Source organism: Pithys albifrons, chromosome 4, assembly GCF_047495875.1.
Source record: "Pithys albifrons albifrons isolate INPA30051 chromosome 4, PitAlb_v1, whole genome shotgun sequence".
NCBI lineage: Eukaryota > Metazoa > Chordata > Aves > Passeriformes > Thamnophilidae > Pithys > Pithys albifrons.
Genome location: NC_092461.1, coordinates 31566833 through 31587755, shown reverse-complemented (window position 1 = coordinate 31587755; position 20923 = coordinate 31566833). Strand labels below are relative to the sequence as shown.

The 20923-nt window shown below is 44.7% G+C and overlaps 1 protein-coding gene across 6 annotated transcripts in view; it reads right to left on the bottom strand.

The window, feature by feature from the left end:
- Positions 1-20923, bottom strand: part of TRAPPC9 (trafficking protein particle complex subunit 9) — a 464855-nt gene that overhangs the window by 6317 nt on the left and 437615 nt on the right. For all 6 annotated transcript variants that reach the window (XM_071553785.1, XM_071553786.1, XM_071553784.1 and 3 more), the window contains one exon: positions 4033-4256. In XM_071553785.1, the coding sequence (XP_071409886.1) occupies positions 4033-4256 (224 nt within the window). The remainder of the gene's footprint in view (positions 1-4032; positions 4257-20923) is intronic.

Here is a 20923-nt window from a genome sequence, read left to right as displayed (position 1 = left end):
AGTGTAGAATGAGGTAAAAAAAAATATCCCTTAAACTGTACCAGCCCTGATGACTTGCTCCCCACTGCCTGTGCAGGGAGCTCAGGGTGACTTGTCCAGATGTATTCACAAGTCAGACATTCACTGCCATGGCTGACAGGACACACCACCCCACTGACTGCAGTGCATGATCCAGGTAGCCTATGAGAAACATGAAGATCCCATATTTGCACCTGATCCAGGCCAAATTTGTATTGTCATTCAATCCAGCAGCACACAGGTCTCTCAGTGTCACCACCTAATGTGTCCTTACAGGTTGTGCCAAGGTGGGATGCTGCTGAATTCATGCTCGCTCAGTTGAGTCAGAGTTGAAACAAACTTTACTAAAATTCCACCAAATCATGGAAACCAAAATGGGAAGCTTCTACCTCAGAAAAAAAAGAGGAAATAATCAAGAAAAAAATGTGCACATTACTCCTTTGTTCTACCAAAACAGAAGAAAAATTAACTTTTGAGCTCCATCCTAATTCTTCCCTGATTTCGGCTGCCGTGTGGGACTGTGATTGCTTAGAACTAATTACTCCTTATTTATACTGCTGTAGTACTTAGGGAGCTCAGTTGGAGATTAGGGCTAGTGCCAGCTCCTGTTCACTGCCCCAAAGAGTTTACAGTGTGAGGAAAACAGTGCCAAGAAAACTAATTTGTTCCAGATGGGCCACAGAGGACCTGCCAGAAGCGAGCAAATGTTCATCATGGCTTCTGAGCTGATTCAAAATGACCATCTACTAATGAAATTCTTCTCATCTCCCACTACCAATCACTTGAGCCTGTGTGTGATAAAACATGCAGAAAAAAACCCCTTCTTGAGAACAGTAATGGCACCAGCAGGAACAACAAGCAAGGATGAACTGCTGGGGACTAAAGGAATCTCCACAGAAAATAATATTTTTGGTTTTAATTTGGCAAGAACCAACTCTGATTAATTAGTTAGTAAAAACAAAAAAAAATTAGTAAGAACTAAAAGTTTTAATAATATGGCTTGAGATAAACTTCGTGTTGTGAAGAGAGATAAAAAAATTAAATCAATGCACTGCATTTTAATGGGTGGGTTCCACCATGTTATCTTGTGTTTCACAACCCACCATAGAACAAAAATGTAACCTATCTAAATGATAACTGAGAAAGTCACTTTTTCTGTTAAATACAGACACAGAAAAGTAAGGTGAATCAAATTAGAAGTTGTGCTTAAAAATAGAGATTCTACTTAATTTGAAACACATGGAAATAGCTCAATGTTCTTTAAAATTTTCAATAAAGGACTTTGCTTTTTGAAGTAGCATGTCCCAGCAGAGACTTTGTGACACAAACCCAGGCTGCTGCATTGAACTGAAGTAAAAGCACAAAAAGGTGAATAAGCATCATTACATTACTCCCAAGATGAATCATCTAACCTGGACTTCAAGACACAAGAAAGAGAAATACAAAATCGTGTGATTTTTGACCTTTCAACAATTTATATTCATACTGAGAAGCAGCATGTGCATGCTGAAAATTCCTGTCTTCCAGATAGCAGCAGAAAGAGCTTTGAAACTTTTTAGTCTGGAATCAAAAATAACTGTGAATTTTTGAGCATGAGGCTCAATATGAAAATAACATTTAGGAAAGCAGAGCAGTTTGGGATTTAGTTTGTTTTCCCTCCAGAGAAATCACATTCAATTGAGTACCAATAATGCAGTTTCTGCATCAGCATGACAGCAGAACAAATTTTCAGGGTGTGAGAAGTATCTTTTCTTGCTGTAATACCTGACAGTCCCACTCATTCTGGATCATACACCAGTGATACACCAAACCATACTCTAGTTCTCCATCCTTCCTCCCACCCAGCTCAGCCCTGCAATAAATCATGTCAGCACCTCTGGGCCACTGTCAGTGTCAAGTCAGCCCAATTAGCTTAAACTGCTGACGAGCATTGTTTGTGCTAAACTGGACAACTCTGCACAAAAACAAGTGCTCACATCATCTCTCCTGGTGAGTCTGCTGGGGAAGAGGGCAACATCTTCCACCAGCAGCTGGGAAAGGGCAGCATCTCAGGCCACCTCCATTGAACAAGAAAAATAAGCGAGTGCCCATGACCTCAGGTTAATAAAATAATGGGGCCATTTTTAATGGCTTCAACAGAGCAGTGCTGAGTGAAAGACCAGCAGGGAATCTGGCCCAGTGTCTTAACTTTCATTTATAAAAAAGAGAAATTCTGAATCACTTTCATCTCACCCAACCATGAGCTTCTTTGGGTTTTTAATCAGTATCTGTCTGACTTTTGGCCAAACTCAGAGCACGAACACAATTCTGAGCAGGGTTGTTCTTCCCTGAAGCATCAAATGCACAAACCAGGATTTTTTTCTTGCCCCCAAAACAGGTGGACCTTTCTAAAATCTATTTTCCATTACTAAACTAGTTATTATGAGGGAAGAAAGGGCCTCTGCCAGCATTAGATACACTGAAGAATTTACTTCCATGACCTATGCCTTGATGAAACACGCCCAAGCATTTCCTCCAGGAGTCTGTGTAGCACCAACACTACACGCTGTGAAATACAACACTTCTCATCTAAGAGGCGACATTTTCTTCATTTCACCTTTTTGGATAGAAAGGAGGACAAATAGCAGAAAACAATTCTATTTTTAACTTCTTGGGGGCTGTGTTTACCGAGAAATGTCACAATACTGAATAATGGGGCAAAAGCAGGGACCGTAACACATGAGAAGGCTGCCTGGGCAGGCACAAGAGATGTGATCTCCTGACTTTTGGCCTCCTAGGAGACTCAATCAGAAGGTAAGAATACATCACACTGACATCTCCCTTTTCCCTCATTAGCCTGGAGGGTCAGGCCCCTCAGCAGCTGGGCATCCAAACACTGCCACTCTGATTAAAAACTCCGTATTGTCAGGAGAAGAGTCAAAGAAAGCCATCTCGGGATGATTTCTGTTGACATATTTAAATTATTCAGCTATAAGAATAGAGTTAGCCCCCATTAAAATTCAAGTTGATGGTGTATTTCATGGTCATTAGCTCTTAAAACTATTTTCTTGTGTAATTGAAAAATGTGCATGGTGACTGTCCCTGTGATTAACCTTTAATTTCTTTCTTACTAAGGTTCACTTATATATTCAGTTTTGACAGGTACATTTTATTACCAGTCCAAAAAACTGACCTAAGCAAAGGTCCTAAGCACTACCCCAAACACTCACCCTCTTCTTCATGTTTATTTCATAAGTTATCAGAAATGCTGCTTATTCCACTCGGCAGCATTGTTTATAAGTTTTCATTCCTGCTCTTTTGGTATTGCATTTTTGAAGGAGAAGGATGTGGGAGAGAGAAGTTTTATCTGTATTCTGAGTGTCTTGCCTTCAAAGCGAAAAGTTCCTGGACTTGAACTTTCTAAAGAAATTGAGAGGAAAATCATAATCTAAATCGTTTTTAAAAGGTGTTTTATTTGCATCATTTTAAGGATTTCTTTATGGTTTTGTAACAATGTGCTAAGCATCAAGGAAATGAACCAGCTCATCAGATTGGTCGTTAATGTTTAGCATTTTCTTTTTACAGTCTGTTGGCTTTCCTCAGGACCTGACTAAAACTGATGTGCTGAGTTCCTTGGCTCAGCCTGGGGAATATTTCTTATGGACTAAAGAGAAAAAGAAAAGTTATTTAAAATCTACTACTGCAGGCTGCAGTGGATGACTCAAGGGACTGGCAATATGGTACTGAACATTCAATCCAGGTTACCCGTTCACATTCTGTCAGACCGGGAGTGACCAAAAGTTGCTGTCTTGGATAATTCAGTAGTGGTTTACATGGTAGGAAATCATAGTCTTAAACCATTTCAGAGAGATGGTTCTGTATCCCCCAGCCTAGCAGCACCACTAGCAGTAGATGCCATAATCATGGTGCTTTCCAAAAATTAATTTGCCTCAAAATGCACAATTCAGTAATGAAGCCTCTTTCTGCAAAATGCACGTCATCCACAATCCGGGTATTCCTGATAAAACCACTTACTGAGTCAATGTAGAAGGTGTTGGAGCCCACAAAGGTGATTGCATCTTGCAGGTCGTAGTTGTGCACCCCATTCTGGTAATCCTGGTAAGGCATCACAGTGAGGGCAAAGGGCCCCACGCTGTGTTTGCTCCAGTTGGTCAACTTCACCTCCAGTGGGACGGGGTCGCCCACCTGGCAGGTCACCACCACATCACAGTCACAGAGCTGGCCATCCACCAGGATATCTGCAAAGCAAGGAGACAATTCCACATCAGACTGCACACCTGCTTGGAAAACTGTATTCATCTTGATGGGAAACTTCACAGGGAAAAGTAACCTCCATGAAACCGAGAGCGCAGGACAGTTCACTTTGAGAAAGAAAACACAACACTGTGGTGCTGTGTGGGGCAGTGCTGCAGGGGACCTGCTGGAAAAAACCACTTCATGAAGGCCTGATATCTGTCCACAGCTGTTGAAAGAGCTACAAAAACCCTCCAATTATGATCTATACACAGGCACCAGTAGATACTTTTTTAACCTCCTCCCTTGAAGGCCAAAGCCACAGACAATTTCTTGTGCTTCTCCAGCAACTCAACACCATCAGGTGAAGGGAAACACGAACAGGAACCATTAATGTAAACAGCAGCTCGATAGATCCAGGGCTGGATGCCCATGTTCACATGTTACAGCCAGAATAAACTCTCCTACATGGAGGTGACCTTTTGGAGCAGGACAGTCACTGCCAGAATTTGCAATGTAATACATATATTAAAGTCCAGATTATAAGGAAAAAAGGGACTTTATATAGCAGTACTACAAGCTTGTTCACTCTTTGTACTTTAATTCATTCTGGGATTTCTATTTTTAAATCTCTACTTTTCCTTCTGTCCTAGTTCAGCAGGAGGGACCAGCTAACCCTGTGTGGGGGTGATCAAAGCTGTGTATTCTACCCCCTCTATTCATTCCCCAAGGACAATGGGCCATTAGCAGCAGCTGCCCAGGGAGCCATTATCACCTTCACACCCAGCCTGAGGGGGGCGGAGCTGCTAATGGACCATCAACAGCTCAACACCCCCTGGCTCCCAGAGTCAATCACCCATTGTGTGAGTCCCCGCCCAGGGGGAGGGACTGAGTGCTCCCTGAGGGTACATAAGTGGTGGGTAAGAAGACCTCGGGGACTTCTCGTCGGATCCAGAGCAGCAGCAAGGACCTCGACAGCAGGAGATCCCCCGCTCTCACCCAGACCACAGCCCTCGCCTGCACCAACAGGTTTTTCTTTTCCTTTTGTTCTGGACTTGGGGGAACCACAGGGGTCTCAGCACAAGGGCAGACAAACCCCCTTGGGTTTGTGCCCCAGGACACTGGGTTATACTGCTGGGGTATTGTGAGTTGAAAGCAATTTCCCTTGTGTGTCAGTGTTGTTATTGTAATATTATTATTAAATTTTAGCTCTGACTTATAATCTCTCTCGTGGTGAGTTCATTTCCCCTGCTGGTTCACCTTCAAACCAGCACATTTTTTGGCGCCCAACGTGGGGCCACGAGAGAGAAGTCAGAATTACAATTTCATTTTGTGTATTTGGATACAGAAACTCCCTGACTACCATGTTGCTTGATGTATTCATGTGGGTGGTGTATCTGGGCCTGTTCATATTTCGACACATGGGGAACCATGTGCCTGTTTTGATGCTCTCTTTAATACCAGGGAGAAGGATCAAAATTGCTTTATTAATATACTATGTTTATGTTGTCATAACATCAGAAGCAATGAATTTCATTGTGAATGTATATTCAGTCTGGTGTGCCTGTCCTGGTTTGGGTTGTTACCTCTGGGGTCTCATTAAAAATAGCACCCAGACTGTGGGGAAAACAGGCGGAGATGGTTACTTCCACCTTTTCACCTCTGCTACAACAATCATTGAAAATATTGAGCTTCCTTTTGATGTTAGGGACAGCATAATCTTGCTGTTAGTGTTGCTTTGTCTCCTCTGTACTGTATACACCATGTTTAGGGTCAGAACTGGGCTCTCTAAGGAGACTTGCTGGAGGCCTGCCCTGGGAGCGGATGATGTTGAGTGGCACGGGAAGTGGGAAGATATGGGCCAGTATTTGGAGACCTTCTCTCCTCAAATGATCTGGAAATTCACCCCGGAACAACTGCAGGACCCTGCCAAAATGCTAAGCTATGTGAAAGGAAGATGCTCTGGTAGTCCCAGAGATGTGCAGCTCACAGCAACCTGCTGGGCCCTGGCCACTGCCTACCGCACACTGCTTGGTGTGGTACAGCACCATCAGGAGGAGGAGAAAGGGAGCAAATCCACAGGCACCATGTCCACCCAAACCACAGCTGAGCCAGAGAGAAAGAGAGATACATCAACCAGCAGCATGTCCACCCAGACCATGACTGAGCCAGAGAGGAAGAGAGATACATCAACCAGCACCATGTCCACCCAAACCATGGCTGAGTCAGAGAGGAGAAGAGATACATCAACCAGCACCATGTCTACACAAACCACAGCTGGGCCAGAGAGAAAGGGAAACAAATCAACCAGCACCATGTCCACACAAACCATGGAGGAGCCAGAAGGACAACAGAAACCGATAGCAGTTGCCCCTGTCCAGAAAAGAAAATCAAAGACCAAATCAGTTCGTATAGTGCATGACGAGGAAGAGTCAGGACCTTCATCTCAAGCAGAAGAAATGGAGCCAGAAATAATCACCCGGTCCCTATCCCTGGGAGAGCTGCGTGAGCTCCGGAGAGAGTTCACACGACAGGCAAATGAGTCCATCTTGACCTGGCTACTTCGAATCTGGGATGCTGCAGCCAATGATACAATTCTAGATGGGAGTGAGGCGAGGCAGCTGGGATCCCTTTCTCGAGATGTTGTCATTGATCAGGGCATTGGAAAGAGACAGGAAACTCTCAGCCTCTGGCGGCGACTGTTGTCAAGCGTGAGGGAGAGATATCTTTGTAAGGAGGACCTCCACGTACAGCAAGGACAGTGGAACACGATGGAACAAGGTATCCGGTGCTTAAGGGAATTAGCCGTACTGGAGATAATCTTTTCAGAAGATGAGAGATTCCCTAAAAGTCCAGATGGTGTCCAGTGCACATCCCAGATGTGGTTAAAATTTGCACGACTTGGGCCAGAAATGTATTCTCGCTACCTTGCAACATTGCAGTGGAGAGAGGGAGAAGACAAGGTGGGCGCACTGGTCAGCAAACTCAGGATTTATGAAGACACTGTCACTGCTCCATTACGAGCCCATGTCTCAGCTGTGGAAACAAAACTGGCTGAACTGGAAGAGAAGATTAAGGAAGGACTCTTTCATAACTCTCCAGAACAAACGAGAGTCTCTGCCATCAGAAGCAGGCGTCTTCCAGCTAAGGAGAAAGGGTACACTCCACGCGGCAATCTGTGGTTTTACCTCCATGAGCATGGAGAAGATATGAGAAAGTGGGATGGGAAACCCACCTCTTCCTTAGCAGCTCGGGTACGTGAATTGCAAAGAGGCACAACTAACACAGGGAATTCTTCAAGGTTGAAGGCTGCTCCGGTCTCTCGTGGGCAAGGCTCCAGACAGTATAGGAATGATGATGTTATGCCCGATCCTCTTGAAGGAACCTCCCGGTCATATTCACAGGGAGAGCGCAGTGAATACCATGACCAGAACTAGGGGGGCCCTGCCTCTAGCCAGGTAGAGGAGAGGGACAATCGGGTTTATTGGACTGTGTGGATTCGGTGGCCTGGCTCATCAGACCCACAGAAATACAAAGCTTTAGTGGACACTGGTGCACAATGCACGTTGATGCCATCAGGATACGTCGGGGCAGAATCCATCTCTATTTCTGGGGTGACAGGGGGATCCCAACAGCTGACTGTACTGGAAGCTGAAGTCAGCTTGACTGGGAAGGAATGGCATAGACACCCCATTGTGACTGGTCCAGAAGCCCCGTGTATCCTTGGCATAGACTACCTGAGGAATGGATATTTCAAAGACCCAAAGGGACTGCGTTGGGCCTTTGGCATAGCTGCTGTGGAGACAGAGGAAATCAGACAGCTGAGCACCTTGGCCGGCCTCTCAGAGGACCCTTCTGCTGTGGGACTGCTGAAAGTTGAAGAACAACTGGTACCGCTGGCCACAACCACAGTGCACCGTCGGCAATACCGCACTGACCGAGACTCTGTGACCCCCATACACAAGATGATTCGTGAGCTGGAGAGCCAAGGGGTGGTCAGCAAGACTCACTCTCCCTTTAATAGCCCCATATGGCCAGTACGGAAGTCCAGTGGAGAGTGGAGACTGACGGTGGATTACCGTGGCCTCAATGAGGTCACACCCCCCCTGAGTGCCGCTGTGCCGGACATGCTGGAGCTTCAGTATGAGCTGGAGTCCAAGGCAGCCAAGTGGTATGCCACCATTGACATTGCCAATGCCTTTTTCTCCATTCCGTTGGCAGCAGAGTGCAGGCCGCAGTTCGCTTTCACCTGGAAGGGGGTGCAGTACACCTGGAATTGACTGCCCCAGGGGTGGAAACACAGTCCCACCATTTGCCATGGACTGATCCAGACTGCATTGGAAAAGGGTGAGGCTCCAGAACATCTACAGTACATCGATGACATCATTGTATGGGGGAACACAGCAGGGGAGGTTTTTGAGAAAGGAAAGAAGATAATCCAGATTCTCCTAAGAGCTGGTTTTGCCATTAAACGAAGTAAGGTCAAGGGACCTGCTCAGGAAATTCAGTTCCTAGGAGTGAAGTGGCAAGACGGGCGTCGTCAGATTCCAACAGAGGTGATCAACAAAATAGCAGCTATGTCCCCACCGACCAGCAAGAAGGAAACTCAGGCTTTCCTAGGCGCCGTGGGCTTTTGGAGGATGCATATCCCTGAGTACAGTCAGATTGTAAGCCCTCTCTACCTTGTGACACGGAAGAAAAATGATTTCCAGTGGGGCCCTGAACAACAACAAGCCTTTGAGCAGATTAAACAGGAGATTACCCATGCAGTAGCCCTTGGGCCAGTCAGGACAGGACAGGATGTGAAGAATGTGCTCTACACTGCAGCCGGGGAGAATGGCCCATCCTGGAGCCTCTGGCAGAAAGTACCTGGGGAGACTCGAGGACGACCGCTGGGATTCTGGAGTCGGGGATACAAAGGATCTGAGGCCAGCTACACCCCAACTGAGAAAGAGATCCTGGCAGCTTATGAAGGAGTTCGAGCTGCCTCAGAAGTGATTGGCACTGAGGCACAGCTCATCCTGGCACCCCGACTACCAGTGTTGGGCTGGATGTTCAAAGGAAAAGCTCCTTCTACCCATCACGCCACTGATGCCACATGGAGTAAGTGGATCGCTCTGATCACGCAGCGAACCCGGATAGGGAATCCTAATCGCCCTGGGATTTTGGAAATCATCACCAACTGGCCGGAAGGTGAGAGTTTCGGATTGTCCTCTGAAGAAGAAGAGGAGCAGGTGACACGAGCTGAGGAGGCCCCACCATATAACCAGCTACCAGAAGAGGAGAAGCGATATGCTCTCTTCACAGATGGCTCTTGCCGCATTGTAGGGACAAGCTGGAAATGGAAAGCAGCTGTATGGAGTCCTACACGTCGAGTTGCAGAAGCGACTGAAGGACAAGGTGGATCAAGTCAGGTTGCAGAGCTGAAAGCTGTTCAGCTGGCTTTGGATATCGCCGAACGAGAGAAGTGGCCAAGACTCTACCTTTACACTGACTCGTGGATGGTGGCCAATGCTCTGTGGGGATGGCTGGAGCGCTGGAGAAAGGCCGGCTGGCAGCGCAAAGGGAAACCCATCTGGGCGGCTGAGATGTGGCAGGACATCGCTGCCCGGGTAGAGAAGCTGAGTGTGAAGGTCCGTCACGTAGATGCTCATGTACCCAAGAGCCGGGCTAATGAGGAGCATCGTAACAACGAGCAGGTGGATCGAGCTGCCAAGATTGAAGTCTCTCAGGTAGATCTGGATTGGCAGCATAAAGGTGAATTGTTTCTAGCCCGATGGGCCCATGATGCCTCTGGTCATCAAGGCAGAGATGCGACATACAGATGGGCTCGTGACCGAGGGGTGGATCTAACCATGGACAGTGTCTCACAGGTTATCCATGACTGTGACACATGTGCTGCCATCAAGCAGGCCAAGCGGGTGAAGCCTCTATGGTATGGTGGACGGTGGTCGAAATACAGGTATGGGGAAGCCTGGCAAGTTGACTACATCACACTTCCCCAAACACGCCAAGGCAAGCGCTACGTGCTGACCATGGTAGAGGCAACCACTGGATGGCTGGAGACATACCCCGTATCTCACGCCACTGCACGGAATACCATCCTGGGCCTTGAGAAACAAGTCCTGTGGAGACACGGCACCCCAGAGAGAATAGAGTCTGACAACGGCACCCACTTCAAGAACAGCCTCATAGACACCTGGGCCAGAGAGCACGGCATTGAGTGGGTGTATCATATCCCCTACCATGCTCCAGCTGCCGGGAAAGTTGAGCGATGTAATGGACTGCTGAAAACAACCTTGAAGGCGTTGGGTGGGGGAACTTTCAAACACTGGGAGCTGCATTTGGCAAAGGCCACCTGGTTGGTCAACACTCGGGGCTCCATCAATCGAGCTGGCCCTGCCCAATCAGAACTCTTGAATACTGTAGATGGAGATAAAGTCCCTGTGGTCCATATGAGAGGTATGTTAGGAAAGACTGTTTGGGTTAGTCCCACCTCAAACAAAGGCAAACCCATCCGAGGGATTGTCTTTGCTCAAGGACCTGGTTGCACTTGGTGGGTAATGCAAAAAGATGGAGAAACACGTTGTGTACCACAAGGGGACCTAATTTTGAGCGAGAAGAGTTTGTAATGTTTCATTGCATATATGTATATATATATATATGTATAGGTAAAAAGGGGATTAATTTGGGAATGACTAGATGGAGTAGAATAAGGGGTGGATAATGTCCTAGTTCAGTAGGAGGGACCAGCTAACCCTGTGTGGGGGTGATCAAAGCTGTGTATTCTACCCCCTCTATTCATTCCCCAAGGACAATGGGCCATTAGCAGCAGCTGCCCAGGGAGCCATTATCACCTTCACACCCAGCCTGAGGGGGGCGGAGCTGCTAATGGGCCATCAACAGCTCAACACCCCCTGGCTCCCAGAGTCAATCACCCATTGTGTGAGTCCCCGCCCAGGGGGAGGGACTGAGTGCTCCCTGAGGGTACATAAGTGGTGGGTAAGAAGACCTCGGGGACTTCTCGTCGGATCCAGAGCAGCAGCAGGACCTCGACAGCAGGAGATCCCCGCTCTCACCCAGACCACAGCCCTCGCCTGCACCAACAGGTTTTTCTTTTCCTTTTGTTCTGGACTTGGGGGAACCACAGGGGTCTCAGCACAAGGGCAGACAAACCCCCTTGGGTTTGTGCCCCAGGACACTGGGTTATACTGCTGGGGTATTGTGAGTTGAAAGCAATTTCCCTTGTGTGTCAGTGTTGTTATTGTAATATTATTATTAAATTTTAGCTCTGACTTATAATCTCTCTCGTGGTGAGTTCATTTCCCCTGCTGGTTCACCTTCAAACCAGCACACCTTCTCTTTCCAGGATAACAGAAAATACAAAGCATCTAAATTGGTTACTGCTGGGACAGTGTCCACTAACCTTGCCCATTTGCTTATACAGAATCCAAATGTTTCATTGCCAAACACACTATGAAATTGTTAGTCCAATTCCCTGCTCTGAAAGGGTTCCCAGTTGTGCAGCATTACTGTATTTTTCAGTTGAGGGTTATCTCCAATGCACTATTAATACAGGAACACTTCTATTTCACTATGGGTTCATGTTCAGAGATAAGAGAAAGCCCTGGGCACATGTAAGAAAGCATCCTCTGTGTGAATACCTATCCCCACAATCTCATATGCCCATGAGGCATTTCCATCACTCCAGCTCCTCCTCAGTTCCTTGCCTTATGACATACATCATATTATTCCTTTGCCAACAGCATCAGATTTACATTAGTAATAGCCCCTCTTCAAGGAAAGGCACTATTTTTATGCTTCAGGAGCTTTCACAGGAAAAAAAATTTGCACCAAAGTGATTTTTTTAACTTATTTTTGCTTTGTTGCCTTAGACAAAAAAGTACAAAATAATGCATGTTCTTGTGATGTCCTTTGGCCTGGCAAATTGAACAAGCCTCAGCACAGCCACTGGAAAAAAAATACACAAAATAACAAAAAAAACCCAAACAAAACAAAAAACCCCTAACAACAACAACAACAAAAAAAATCAAAAAAAAACCCCAAAAACAAAAAAAAATCCCAACCAACCAACCCAACCCCAAAACAAAACCATTAATGTCAAAGAAGAAACAAGTTCATTAAGGAACATTTATTCCAGGGGTCAGGCCAGCAGAGCTGTGCTACCCAGATGAAAACTCCTCTTTGACCAAAGCTGCCCAAATGAAGCAGCAAGTCCCAGACACAAGAGGCTTGGCAGAGCAAGCCCCAAAATACCCTGCAGTGTTCAAACTGGAGCTACCCAAAACCTGCATCAGTGTCCCAGCTGGAACAGCCCTCATTCCAAACCTTTCCTTTCCTAAGCAGCTCAGGTTTTGACAATGAGAGCACTGCTGAGGCCACATGTGGAATGCTGTGTCCAGTTCTGGGCTCCCCAGTACGAGACACACATGGACATACTGGAGAGACTCCAGAGTAGGGTCATGAAGAGGATTAAAGGACTGGAGCAGTTGTTCTGTGAGGACAGGCTGTGAGAGCTGGGACTGTTCAGCCTGGGAAAGGGATCATGGGGATGCCAACAATGTGTATGAACACCTGGAAGGAGGGTGCAAAGAGGACAGAGCCAGGCTCTTTTCAGTGGTGCCCAGTGACAGCACCAGAAGCAATGGGCACAAACTGAAACACAAAAGCTTCCCTCTGAATATCAGGAAACATCTTTTTTACATTGAAGGTGACCAGGTGCTGGCACAGGTTGCCCAGGGAGCTTGTAAAGCCTCTATTTTTGAAGATACTCAAAACATCTGGACATGGTCCACGGCAAGCAGCATTAGGTGGCCCTGCCTGAACAGCAGACAGGATCAGGTGATCTCCAGAAGTCCCTGTCAATCTCAACCATTCTCTGAAAGTAAGTTATAACCACCACTGCATTTCAGGGAAGGGCTAGAAAACCTTTCTGGCATTGGATTTCTTTTGCAACAGCACACTCTAATGCTATGGGCTCTGCAGCCCAATGTGATCAAATTGCTCCTTGCAGTATTGCCCTAAGATCATGGAGGTGAAGTAGAGGTTATAATGGCATCCCATTACCTGGGATTAACTGACTTGAGTTTTCCAAAACACAAAAAATGGTGTCTGTGGAAAACCTTTAGGCTTTCCAGTCTCCTGATAGAGAACTGAAGTTCAGTTGCTTCTTTCAGAAAAATTTGTTTATATTAATTCATTACTTTGTATCAGTTCATGTTTTCAAGCTTCTCCCTGCAAGGTGAGTCCTTACATTAAATAAAAAACTCCCACTTTTATTTTCTAGTTCCTCCAGCCAGTGGGCAGCTGCATGAAGGGTAAGCTCCCCAGACCAGCCTGAACCTTCAGAAATACTCCATGGAGTATACTCCACTCATACTTAGTGGATGAATCCTAATTTTCAAGCTGCTAATCAACTTGCCTTTTAGCTTTAAAATTCAATGCTCTACTGCAGGAATTGTAAATGAACCCTTTGCCCTCTGTCTCTACCTTTGCATCTAATAATAGCTCAGAGCACTGCTTCCTAATATCTTCATGGGAAAATAGAACATCCAAACAAAAGGGAAGCAATTAAGTCTGGCTCAACCAGATTCATTTTGTTTCGTATTTCTAAAAAAAAAAAATTCAATTCATTTAAAGATTGATTTAAGAGCATGTGTGTGCACACGTGCTTGTGTATATATTGAGAGATAATTTCCTTCCCTCCCAGAACACACTTCCCTCCTGCAGAACCGAAGCCAAGGATCTCAATGAGATGTCAGATGAGAAAGCGCACATGGCTGGCGTGAAAATACTATGGAAAGGAGTGTTTAAAAACAGTCCCCTTTCATCAGAGAGAACAGCTTGGTTTGATAGGCAGTTTTACTTACTCCCTTCCTGACACAGAAAACATCTCATGGGCCATACGGATTTGCTTTAATATTTTCATCCATGAACAGAGGAAAACCCATGTGTACAGGGTCCCGTTTCTGCAGATTCAGCTCACTCACACAGATGGCACATAAAAGCTGAGACTGCTCACACCACTGCTGTGAGAATGAATCATTATTGGCTTTGGAATACAGGAGCTGAATCAGAAGATACAGTCACTAGCACAGAAGACAGTCGTGGCTGTATCTCCATCCTCCAAAGATTCAGACACGAGAGAAACTACTTCAGAGAAGTACAAGGACCAAGTGCAATTCAAACAGCATATATAAATTACATTTTAAAAGTGAAAGCATAAAATCTGGCTGCCAGAGGGGAAAAAAAAGAACCACAAAGACCTAGAAACCTCCCAATCTCCTTCTAATTAAAAGTCAAATAATTTTTAACGTCATTTAATAAGCCAACAGGATGCTGCCTTCCCCTTTCCTGTCCATTTGCCTACAATGTCCACTATGTTGGCATCCTTGGGTGCCAAACTTACCCTGCAATGCTTGATAGCCATGAAAAAAGGACAGACACAGTGTCTGCCATGCACTTGTGAAGAGGCATAGGACCACTATTTTATCTTTAGGACGTTCTCTAAGTTATTATGGTATCAAGGGAGAAAATATTGTCCAACACCTTCTGGAAGGTGGAGGATAAGCTGACACAAACCACCAAGAAGGGTGACTGGAAAGCCTTTCTTTTTCCTTGAGAGCCTTAGCCAAGACCTTTAGGATCTCCATAAATTAATCTTTAAGATGGAAAACCTTCCCAGCAGAGCTGATGGGTGATGCTTATTGACACCAGAGGAAGTCTGGGAGACCATTATATGGAAATAATACATCAGAAGTCTTATAATGTCTTTCTTTCAGGATCTCAGAACTATCAAGAAAAGGGAATGAATGCTACCAACAGGAAGACAACTACTCTACAAGAAAAACAACATCTACCATCACCTGCCAGGTGCGCTCCTGTCTACATCACCCAAAGGAGATGCTTGGAAATGAACACCAAACACTGATAACATTGTGGGTTATTTACTCTGCTCATATTAACACATAGTAAGTTGTTCTTGCTACTTTCTCAAGTTTCCACAAGAGAGCTCACAACTCATTGCCCACCTGTATGTTGAGAGTCCTGAGTCACTGCTAATTGCATTTCCACACCCAAATCCCCATTGCCACTGCCAAAGTTTAATTTTGGAAAGCCATGCACAAATACATTCCATCTCAGTGGAAATGGATATTCCAGCAGTGTTTACTCTTCTCACTCATGTTTGGGCTGATTTTAAAGAACAGGCTGCAGTGGAGGGGAGGGTAGTTTTGCTCATCTTTATAGCGAGGGGTGAAGAAACTTCCCTTCACTATTTCCTGTTAAACTGACTGGTGGATCCCCAGCTGCAGCAGTTGCATTGGCCTCTGTCATCCACTGCAGCTGCCTCAAGACTTGGAGCAAACACCTCACAGAGGAATGGCTTTGCACAAACTAGCAGGCCAACAAAGCTCAAGGCATGAGATGCCCAAATGAGTAAATACCTCTCACTTAGAAGGTAAAAGAGACCTTTAAACCCAGAAAAGCAAGCCTTGCCAGAGTTACTGTTGTTGTCAGAGTACTTGGTCAATTAAACATTGTTGTGCTGTTAGAACTGTTCCAAAATATAGTTTTACTCATCTCTGCATGTGAACCAGGAGAGCAGTGGCCTGGGGAGGGGAAAGAGCAGCAAACTCAGTGACATCTCTTGATAATGTCCATCAGGTACTTTGATGGAGGAAAGCCAAAGACCAAGAGCCCAAGCCAGAGCTGCTGCAAGGAAGGTCTCACAGATTCAGTTTTATTGTGTTCAAAAAATGTAAAGTGCTGATTAAAATTTTTGTCCAGGCCAGCTTTACTTCTAATTGCCCTAAAGAAGCAAAGGAAAGGGCCAGCTATGCTGTCTGGAACAACTTTTTCAGCTTTCTCTTTTTTTGCCTGCCCTTTTCTGCAAGAATGTTTGTTCAGGGTTTTGCAAAGAACTTAACAATGCAAAGAGAATTCTCTTTAAAATCATTTATTCGGAAATAGGTTGAATATTCTGTCCATTTCTGATCTTACATTTTACACAGGGGGAAGAAAGACCAGAAAGGAGGAAAAAACCTGTACTACAGGCAAGCTCTCTGTACAGAGCAAGCTGCTCCTGCCTGTCTCCAATAAAGCATGTTCCTTGTCCCTCCTCTCATGCTGCATATCAGGTATCCAACAGTTTCAGCAGCCTGGTTTTGGGGTTCAGCTGGAAGTTTAGAGGAGCAGGTGATGTGTGGCCTTCTGTTGAGTTGACAGGATCCTTGAATTTTCCTCTGTGTGTGTCCTCCAAAATATGAAACTAAACACTGTTTCTGTTTCCCCTCTTTGCACTTGTTCTCCCTAATGTAAACCAGATCCTTTCATTTTCCAAACTGTTCATGCAAATTATTTGCACACAGAGATGTAGCATTGACTACACTCATCTGTCCATGATGAGGTCCTGCAGTATTTTCAGAGCTGAATACATCCATACAAAGATATTTCTATGAATGTAAAAACTGTGTTCCCTGTCACTCTCATCATGAAAATGCTGAATGGTTATTTAACAATACAAGACCCTCACATTAACTTGCATAAAACCTTCTGTGGATGATTTGGACCTGCTCCTCACACCAAACCTGAGCATCTTAGTCTGGTATAACATCCTCACACTCATTCATTGTTATACTGACACAATACTGAGCCGAATCTACGCCCTGCCTGATTTCCCTGCAGTCAGTGGTACCAGAGCACAGAGGTGTACAGATGTTTGTGTTGTAACAGGTTCAAATTACATGGATATCTCACCTTGTCAACCACTGCTAGTCCTGTCCTAAAAACTGCCCTTATACTCAGAGCCTGCTTATCCAAAACCCCTATGGACTTGTAGAGTTCAGCTCCTCTACAGGTTAAGGCCCTTGGACAGCTATAAATGAAAAATACAGAAAAAGATATGAACAAACTACTGCAGCTTCCTGCAAGTTCCAACAGCCCAGAGACCATCAGCTAACATAGGGGCACGAACCTGAAAACAGGGAAGTTGGCAGAGGATGGGATGACTGAACATGAACATAGGCTGGTGAATAAGGCAACTGCATTCACAAGACCTCTGAGCTGCCCAGTTCCTGGCAGTCTTCCCATTCCCAAACATTTTAGAATTGAATTAAGGACACTTTATTCGCTCCAAAAGCAATTAAAAAGAAAAACACATTTAAAATATAGTTCTAGCAACAATAAGCAATTAGTCCTTCATAATTGTCTGTGTCTTTCCTATCTAATCACTCTTTTCCAGCAGCCAGTATGCTGATGACAGATCCCGACTGGTCCCATTATCATTCTTGCCAAATTGCTTCCAGTTTGTGTCTGTTCTTAACTCTGTGATGACAATGGACTGAGGATGCTGCAGCATCTCACAGGACTCGCCTGCAAAAGAACTCTTCCACCTTGTCATTTGCCCTGAATGAGCTTCCTTCCTCCAAAATGGTATAATGTTTATGCTCAATTTTAATCTCCTATCAGCGTTCAGTTTTAGCACTCCTTGATCTTGGCTATAAACACTGAGATGCAGCACAATCTTCTTCAATTAACTGGAAATCTCAGGGCCACGCTGGCTGAGGAGAGGAACACAAACATGACTAGTGCTCTGGGGCTCGACTGCCTCCAACTTCTACTTGGGATCTTAAAACCTCAATGCACATGAACCACAGATTTATTTAAGGAATGACTCAGTTCAGTTTAACCTCCCTGGTTTTGGTGGGAGTTATTTTACTTTGCACATGCTTCTTATGATAGACATTTCTCCTTCCCTATGAAACTGTTGGCATGTGCATGGCACCTGCTTGTCTCATTTCTTCTCTGGCAGCCAAGATAACCTGTGATTTGGTGATTTGCCCAATTTGCTATCAAGTAAAAATCACTTCAGAGTTTATACTGCTTGTGTCCAGTCCTAAATGCTCAAAGGCAGATTCCCTAAAATTTTAAGATGCTCAAAGCTCTGTTTTTCAGTAACACTGAGCTCCTTTTGACTTATTTTAAAATACTCCATGACACGGCACCAGCTTGCTTAAATAGTCTCATTTCTGAATGTGGGCCAACCCTTTTTTATCTGTACATCACAAAGCAGGTTTGATGAAGACTTATTATCTGCTACACAGCCAGGAGGTCAGGCTGGCATACAGTCTGTGCCTGTGTTTGCAATGTCACAATCCCAGGATTTGCATGCTATTTTAGGTTACTGAAAACTTTATTTCTATAGCTTGTCTGTGTGAGAACTACTTTCAGAGCATTCCTACCCTGCTCTGTGGGGAAAAATAAAAAGGGAGGGGAGGGGTAAAAAGCCCTATATTACATTTAAACAAAACTATAACATATTAGGATATGTCATATCACACTGGTTTTTTGTGTACTGGCAGCTTTGTGCAAAACTACTGCAAGAATGAACAGAATTACAGAATATCCTGAGTTGGAAAAGATCCACAAGGACCCCCGAGTTCAACTTCTGGCTCTGCACAGGACAAACCCCAAAATCACACCATAACACAACTCAACCCACAGTTTACCAAAAGCAAATCACGTCGCTCCTCACTGGTTGCATGATGAGACTTGAAATTTTACCAGTTTTTAATTGCCATCCTGCAGTGATGGGTGTGAGAGAAACCCCTCCCTCTGCAGAGGAGATTTTGAAAAGCCTCATACCAACTTTGTCAGAGTTTCTGACTTGTGGCTGTGAAAGGTAGTGGTAAAAAAGGAGCCTATTGCACTTCTGTGCTGGTTGGGGGGCTTATCTCAACTTCAAAGCAGGTTTAGTCTAGAACCAGATAAGTTGCAGACCTCCAGGGAGTGTTACCTGCTCTAGAAATCAGTGGTGAGGGTGGTGCTTATGGCACCCTCCCTCTGGAGATGGCAGTGAGCGAGCAACTGGTCACAAGAGAAGTAATAACTACTCAACAGCAGAGTCACAAAACTGGGCTCCTGTACTCAATTGTGTGCATGCTAAGTCAAATATGTGGATTCAGCCACACAATTTACTTACCAAAACTCTCACAGAATATGGTAATGTGAAAGTGGAATTTGTTTTTCTGGATTTTCTACCATTTCAGGTGGAAACTATTTTCTGTATTATCTATTCAACAGGCACAGAGTGGTGCTCTAGACTCTTACACAGATACAGATTCATACTTAACAGGTAGCTACTTTTTATAATTGCTAGTTAAACTAACCCTATGTGCAGTATTATTGTTTTGAGACCTGAAGGAACTCAAATGCAGATGAGAAGAGAGAAGAGACAGCCAGCAGGTATCTCCATGCCCAATGTATAGCAACACCAGTGCAGGATGCTTAAAGAAAGCAAAAAAAAAAAGTTATACTGATTATTTAAATAAAAACTATGGGTCTGTGACTCATTTTCCATGCTTGTCTTAAAGAAGAACCACAAAACATTTCATAAGATGTCCAGGCTGTAAGAATTTTTGTGTCCTTGTAGATCACTCAAAGCCTGGTACAAGATAATACATAACCTCCTATTAACAGGCAGGTAGATGATTTATCACATTTCAGTGGCTGTGTAAATAAGAGCAGTAGGACACTGAGCCTCCCAGGCCTCCTTCAGCCCAGCCAGGACTGAAAGGCAATGAGCTGAGCTGAGTGGGTGACATGACACAAGCCCAGGTACAAATGCTGCAAGTGTGACACTTTCTGCCCAGGGAAGGTGTGACTGTGGTTACCAGACTATTAAAATATTCTTCATGAAGCCTCTTTGAATTTCACTCATAGCATATTTCAGTCTAATGACTCAAAGTTGTTTTACTTACCAATGGATTAATCTTTTTCCCATTCTCCCTATGTATGATTAGTCCATTCTGCCACTTTTGCAATAAAACAGGAGACAAGAAGTCAGGTAGATGTGAGCTGGAAATCAACAACCTCTACCATGAACCTGTGACTTCTTTATGCTGATTGCATCCTGCTTCTGTATCATGACCTGTCTCAAAATCCAATTTGAATCCACAAAAGAACTGCAGTAATAGATATATGTAGATGGAAGTTTTCAGTCATCCTCCGTGACATAAATCCATATTTTTCCCTGTTAGAATGGCTATGAACACTCAAACAACAATCCACCTTACACAGAAAACAAGAAATCTTTAAGCCTAGAGTCATCAAACCAAAGTTTGCCCTTTCTCTGAGATATTTCTGTTAATAATTTACTACTTCTAAAACTGAACATGCTCAAAACCTAGCTCCTGAATTTTTCATGAAGGCCCTTCCTCTCCATACCTGTCTTAATTTCAGAAATAAAATCAGACTCTTTCCTGCCAATCTTGGCTTTCACTTTGACTTGATCTCCTCTCATGACTCACACCTTCAGTTTGTGATTAAATCCTTATGCCATTTTCTACAAAACTTCTCCAAATCTGACCTTTTCACTCTGCCTACACTGCCAAACCCATGTCCAAGATCTAATTGGATTGGAAACCTTAACAATTAAAATCTCTTCATCTCTGCTTTTGACACCTCCAGACTAGTTCCTTTCCATTCTCCTGAAGACCTTGCACCACAGATCACCCTGTAGGTCTCTGACCTGGCTGTGTCCACATGGCACCTTGCACAGACCTCATTCCCAGCCTTCTGCTTTCCAGCCACAGCAGTAGAGCTCAGCCCAGGCTAAATTCCTACACACTGACCCATCTTTTCCTGTGCAAAC